The 6665-nt window shown below is 63.2% G+C and overlaps 1 protein-coding gene across 1 annotated transcript; it reads right to left on the bottom strand.

Annotated features, from left to right (window-relative positions):
- Positions 1 to 892: 892 nt before the first annotated feature.
- Positions 893 to 3413, bottom strand: NTN3 (netrin 3). Its single transcript, XM_003790806.2, has 6 exons — positions 2501 to 3413; positions 2241 to 2429; positions 1995 to 2144; positions 1836 to 1886; positions 1654 to 1728; positions 893 to 1404 (listed from the first exon to the last, which is right to left on the bottom strand). Exons 1-6 carry the CDS (start codon positions 3411 to 3413, stop codon positions 1055 to 1057), a joined length of 1728 nt encoding a protein of 575 aa, XP_003790854.1. The 3' UTR covers positions 893 to 1054.
- Between the last annotated feature and the right edge of the window lie 3252 nt (positions 3414 to 6665).

The raw sequence follows: 6665 nt of genomic DNA, 5'->3' as shown, positions 1-6665 counted from the left end.
TCCTCAGCTCGCCGCACGACGGCGGCGGCTTCACTGCGCACGCGCGCACGCGGCCCCGCCCCCGCCGAGCACGCGCCGCCCGCTGCCCACCCCGGAGCGCTCGCGGGTCCCGGCCCAGCCTGGCTCTGGGCATGCGCACTGACGCCGGTGGCGGCTGCATACGCCAGTAGAGGGCTGGGGGCTTGTGAGAGGTACCGGGAGTCGAGCCAAGCACGGTGGGGGCTGCGGGCAGCAAGAGCCCGGACAGCTGCCCGCCGGGTCACGCGTGAACCTAGGCTCGCATGGGCACAACGTCCAGTTCTGAGCCGGCGGATTAGGGGCGCAGGGGAGCGTAAGGCCTAGATACGCCACGGAAAGAGACGGACGGACGGAGACCAGAGAAAGGGACACGGACATCGAACCGCAGAGACAAAGGCCGGGACTGACGTAGGGGCCAGAGACTGCACTACGATGGACAGGGGCGGCCGTTCTCGTGGGGAGGAGCGATAGCGCCCTCTGCGGGTCCTGGCAGGAAGCGGGGAAGTCACTGTCCGGGCAGTAGACTTGGTTCCCCGAGGCCCATGGGGGGGTCGGTCGTCTATGGAGGCCACCATGCCTTTTGGGGAAGTCAGAGCGTTCGCGGGTGGATCACTGCAGCGGGGGGCAGGGTATGAATCATAGTGGCCCTTAGGATGGTTTCTGACCCCAGAAAGGTCCTGGCATCACAGGGGCGTTCACAACCTGGGGGTATCACAGTGGCCCTTGGAGAGGACAGGCAGCGTAAGGATGGGGAGACAGAGGAACCCTGGGGGTGACAGCTGCCCAAGAAGCCTCCAAGCAACTCTCTGGGATTATTCCACGCTTCCATGTCGGGGGCAGGTGTCGCAGTGTCGGTTACACCCCCTGGGGACTTAGGCGTGAGGCACTGAGGGAGGCGTCGGCAGGGACCGGAGGGGGGCCCAGATGGCGGCACGCGTGAAGCGACGAAAGATTCTCTGCAAGCGAAGGCATTGGAGGAACGTGCGCCTGGTTGTGGGCGCAGCGTTCCACCCACTTCCCCGCCCCGCCCGCGGGCTCAGGCTGCTCCGCAACGTCCCCGCCGCTCGCGCCGCTGCAGCCTACGCAGGCGTCGCGTCCACGCGTCCCTCCAGGGCAGCACCAGGCTTCCGCGGGACGCGCTGAGCCCAGGTCCCCGGCCTCCTGAGCCCCCAACAGCAGCTCCCGGTCCGTCCCCCAGCAACAGGTAGCGGCGGCCGGGTAATATGCGTGGACAGCCGCAGGCCGCATCCTGTGTTGGCACCCACAGCGCGCTGCTCCCGCGCCGCGCGCGCTCCTCCCCGCTCCGGAACACAGCCAGCACTGCCACCGGGAAGCGCGTCCACGCGCCTCGTGCCTCTCCACGTGCTCCCACCACCACCTGCACCGCTGTGGGGAGGGTGAGAAGGCACGGGATGAGGAGGGCAGGGCCAGAAGGGGACGGGCACAGGGCGTCCACCATGTGTGGGGAGGACACTGGGGCCAGAGAGGAAGGGCCGGCAACAGTGGGGGACCTGAGAGATGGGGATGGGCCTTGGGGAGTGAGCGTCAAAATTTACTAAGGGGAAGTTGGCAGAGGAGGGGCAAAAAGGGAGGAGGAAGAGGAGAAGGTGAAAGCAAAGAAGCCTTAAAACCTACCATAGTCCTTCCTGCAGAACTTCTTCAGGCTGATGCGGTAGCTGCCACGGGGAGGTCTGCAGTGCGAGTCACAGTCTGGGGAGGTGGGTGGGAGGCTGACACAAAATCCCACTGTCTCCCCCAACCTATAGACCTCCCCATGGTCCAACCAGACTCAGGAGCCCTGTTCCCTGTCCACTTACCCTGGGGCTCCACGGGACTGCTCTCCTCAGTGGGTCCAGGAATGGGCGTCTCTGTGGAGAGGGTGGGAGAATGGCCAGCCATGGAGGGGCAGGGGAGTCTGCAGGGCTCCAGGGACAGACAGGGAGCTGGGGTTGCTGTGGCAGGGCAGGGTCACTCACTAACACAAGGTGCCACTGGTGAGCGGCTCTGCTGGAAGCCAGGGGCACAGCGGTTGCAGGTGAGGCCAGTGACCCCGTCCTTGCAGGGACATTGTCCTGTGGTCTGGTTGCAGGTTTTGCCAGCAGCACCCACAGGGTGACAGTCGCAGGCTGAAGGCAGAGGTGGGAAGGGCCTGATCAGAACTCTATCTGGGGCTCTGGGAAACTAGGGAATGAGAGCATGCAAGTGGCTGGAGGCAGGCTTACCCCTGCAAGCACGACGGTCACTCAGGGCACGGCCAGGGTCTCGATAGAAGCCTTCCCGGCAGTAGTGGCAGTGGCGGCCAGCAGTGTTGTGCCGGCAGTTGAGGCAGACTCCCCCACTGCGGCGGCCCGATAGTCGGTACAACTCCATGTTGAAGCGGCATCGACGGGCATGGCTGTTGCAGGAGCAAGCTGCAGGGAGGGATGGGTCAGGGGCAGGCTGACCAGGTCCAAGATCCCCAGGCCACCCTCCAAGGCCTCACCAAGACAGGCGTGGGATTCCCGGGCTGTGGCCCGCTGCCACGGCCTGTCGCAGTAGAAGGGCTTGCAGCGGCTGCAGTCAGGGCCCTCAGTGCCATGCTGGCAGTCGCAGATCAGGTGGCCTTGGGTGTCCAGCAGGCACTGTGAGGCATGCCCATTACACTTGCAGCGACCGCCCACCTGGAGCTCCGTGGCTGAATAGGAGTATGGGACTGCGGTGTCTCTCAGAATGGCAGGCCGTGTGAGCACGACACGGATATCTGTGGCAGTCACCCAGTCCTGGAGTACTGGGCTGCTGTCCAGATCCAGGCCTGCTGGGCTGCCGTCCTGCACACTGAAGGCCAGAAGGCCACCACCATCAGGCTGGGCTTGGGGTGCAGGGAAGCACAGGGCCTCAGGCCCTGGGCCAGCTGGGCCATCCGCAGGAGCAGGCAGGCGGCCATAATCCAGGGCACAGTGGGAGGAGAAGAAGCCAAGTGGGGCCCAGCTGCGGCCATGGTCCTGTGACTTAAGCAGGGCCACAGAAGCTGGGGGAGCTGAGCAGAAGCGCAGACTCAGGAAGACCAGCTCAAAAGCCTTGCCAAGAGCCACTGTTAGGGTCACATTGAGGGGAGCATGAGGCAGCAAGTCTGAGCGCCAACACAGAGGGCTTGCCTTGCCCTCTGCAGAGGTCAGGAGGGCGGCAGGGTGTGCCCGCCGGGGGTCCGAGGCATCACAGGCCCAAGTAGCTGGCCTCCCGCACGTGCTGGACGCCAGCACCTGGCGGCCCAGGGCCGCGTTCACCAGGCCTGGCACGCAGCTCCGGGGTGCGCCCCCCTCATCATGGCAAGGGTCAGAGGGCGCCGGCGGGCCAGGGCTCAGTGCAGCCGACAATGCGCCTGCGGTCAGCAGCAGCCGCCAGGGCCAGTAGTGCATCGCGGGGTGTGGGGGCCCAAGATGTTGCCCTCGGGGAGGAAGAGCTCCGTCCCAGGCTCTGCCTGCTCCCTGCAATGCCAACCCAAAGGTGGGAGCAGCGGCGGCGCGCCCCGGGGCCGAGCGCAGCAGCTGGATGTTGGCGCGTCCTCCTGCTGGGCCTGGAGAGTTGACAGGCGTCGCCCCACTCCCCGGTGCCTCCGCCCTACGGAGTCCCCACCCGCTGCCCGCCGAGGCTAGCACTCACCCACCGAGGGCCGGGCGGAGCAGGTATCCCGGCCTCCCGGGAAGGGCTGTAAGCGGGCGGGGCCGGGGGTGCCGGGGCCGCCGCCTCCTCCCAGCTGTAGAGAGGACAGACGTGCTATACCGGGAGGAGGTGGGGGGCGCAGCAGGCGCAAGCCGGGGCCCAGCCGGGGGCGGGGCTGCTCAGCCGGGAAGGAGGGGAGGGGAGGGGGCCTCGTCTGCAGAGCTGGAATCAGAAGCAGATTCAGACATAGGCTGGGCCAGTGGGGGAGGGGGCTGGGAGCCGGAGGAGGGGCCAGGGAGCCAGGAATGCGCGGGCGGGAGGGGTCTGGAGTGGGCACCTCAGCCCCACAGCTTGTGGGGGACCACCCAGCAGGGTCCCCAGCCCACAGCCAGGCCTACACTGCTCCTGGGGTTGTGCCACGTGGTGGATGGGGGTCTGGGCTACCTCCTCCCTGAGGCCCATCAGGTGGGCTTGCCCTGGGTCTGATGGCAGAGGCCCTCCCTGGCTGTTCCCCTGATTGAGGAGGGGAGGAAATGGGGAGAGGAGGGTGGAAGTGGGTTACTGAGGCATCCCCAAAGCAACAGTCTGCTCTAGTAGAACTCAGGATTGGGGTCAGGTCTGATTTTGAATCCAAATTGCTCCAATTTGGCTGTGTGGTTTGGGTTCCATAGTTTCCTCATCAGCCAGATGCTTGAGACTCTGTACTTTCGGAGGTTTTGAGAGTATATGATGAGTTGGCACAGGTATCAGCCCTAAGTCAGGAGCTCAGCAGGCTGCAGTCTTCCCTTCCTTGTGTGGAGGAAGGACTTCACCCCAAGCAGGCCTGAGCTCAGCTAAGGGTACAACTAGCATCCCCCGCTGGGTTGGGCCAGCCTTTTATCCCAACATATCCTGGGTCTCTGAGTGTCCAGTTGCCTCATTATGATGGGCTAGGTGTTGGTGCTGGCAGGGAGGAAAGGAGAGCTGGGGTGGGGAATGGCAATATGATCCATTAGAAGGTCCAGTGGCATTTAGGAGTATGGTTAACTGTTGAGGACCCCTCTGGAGGAGCAAAGAGTGGGGTTTAATCCATGGAGAGGGGCTGCTCACAAATGGCTCAGTGTCAGAATCCCTGAGCCTGTTGGCTAGCATCTCAGCAGGTTTGGGCCGGGAAACTCAGGCAGCAGCTCAGCTGGGTGGCCTGGGTATTAACTGGGGAAGGGGTAGCTACTGCTGGAACTGACCCCAGGAAAGAGGGCCAGGGATTGCTCTCTTTCCCTGCTCCCTTTAGGTCCTCTACAGAGGGGGCTAAGCACTTCAAGGGAGGACTAGGGGCAGCCTGGAGGTCTGAACATCCACACACCAACCTCAGGCCAGCCCCTGCAGCCCATGGAGGGGGCTTTAGGTGTGTGTCTGTGTAGGCAGAGCTGGTACCCTGGACAAGAGATGTCAGGACCAACAGGGAGCAGAAACATTGTACTGCTTGGCCAAGGAGGGACAGGAGGATCCTGGGGCCTTACAGGGGGGCCAAAGAAGAGAAGGGAACAGGAGGGCCTGACCTTGGAGGAGCACCTGGCTTGGCTCCTAGAGGAACTGCCACCCACTGGTAGGCCTTTCCCAGGCCCAACAGTCACAGGTGCAAGATGGTGGTGGAAGGACCAAGTGAGCAGAGGGCAGAGGGGCTGCTGGCCTTTCTCTTACCCTCAGGTAGCCCCTGCTCCCCGGTGCTGCATGGCCAGACTCTTAACTTTTCCAGAGCCTGGAAGAGCCCAAGAACATGTTCTTTACAACATGAGTGAAGGACCTGGCAGGTCCTCATGCTGTACTAGGGTTTGGGTTACATTCAGAACCAGCACTTTCCCAACCGCCTTATTCAAGGTCCTTCTGGCCCCAGAGAAATGCCCAGTCCTGACACAGGGGTCCCACTGAGCCTGAGTAAACCTCTAGGGAAGCCCAGGGCATCTCTAGACTTCAGGACCCATGCTAGATTCACCAGGCTGCGGGAGGGAGTAGGCTGTAGGCCTGGCTTTCTCTACAGCCCAGCTTCCCTGTGAGCTGGAGCTGGAGTCTGCAGGAAGTCTGGTGGCATCTTGTGGGGGTGGTAGTAGGTGCTGGGGCTCAGCTCTGCTGCCAGTGTTCATCTGGGTCAGCAGGGGGTTTGGTCCAGCCCTGAGGGCCATTGTATCACCAGCTCCCCAGGGAAGAGGTTGCTGGCTGCACTGCCCCTACAGCTTAATCCTCTGCCCTCCCCCTTTGCAGATGGTATGATGGGAGTTAGGGAGGGCCTTCCCCAGAGACCCCAGACAAGGCTGATGGCTCTCAGTGGGCCCAGCCACCTGTCCCAGCCCTTGACTGAGGCCTCTAGTACTTCCCACCTCTCCACTGGCCTTGCCCCCTCCCAGCACCTTCCGGGAAGAAGCTCCGCCTCTCCTTCCTCAACTTGCACCTCAGGCTGCTGAACCCCCATACCCCACCCCAGCAGCTAGTCGGGTTTGGGAGCACAGCTTCGGAGAGGGGATGGAGAGGCTTGACAGCTCCCAGTCTTTCCCTAAAAGAGGCCCATTGATCAAGTTATTCCTGGCCCAGCCCAGGACCTATGCCCCTTCCTGATGTTTGCAAGCCGCCACTTGTTCACGTATTGCACAAACGTTTATTGAGCGCCTATTATGCGTAAAGGCACAGAAGGCAGACAGCCCTAGTGGACAGCGGTCACGCTGGGGCCGTGTCCGTCGCGGCCCCACAGCCTGCACGTCTGGCCCTGGTACAGTGCAGGTACCCGCCCGTCACGATCTGAGATTGCGACCAGTTTTGCACGCCAAGCGAAGCGCGGAAAAGCGACGTTGGGCGGAGGGTGGCCGAAGGAGAAAAGCAGAGGGGGAGGGAAGGGAAATAGCCCGTAGCCTCCTCTGTCCAAAGGGTTGGGTAAGAAACGGTGTGGTAGGTAGTTGCTGAGACGGCGATGGGTGGGGGCCTCGCGCACTGGTTCAGGGCGTCTTCTGCTCCCTTAGTCCCCAGCGCCCGGCTTTGCG

The sequence above is a fragment of the Otolemur garnettii genome, unplaced genomic scaffold (assembly GCF_000181295.1).
Source record: "Otolemur garnettii isolate 467f Iridium unplaced genomic scaffold, OtoGar3 scaffold00044, whole genome shotgun sequence".
Classification (NCBI taxonomy): domain Eukaryota; kingdom Metazoa; phylum Chordata; class Mammalia; order Primates; family Galagidae; genus Otolemur; species Otolemur garnettii.
Note: the sequence above shows the minus strand (reverse complement) of the source record. Positions and strands in the feature narration are given on the sequence as shown.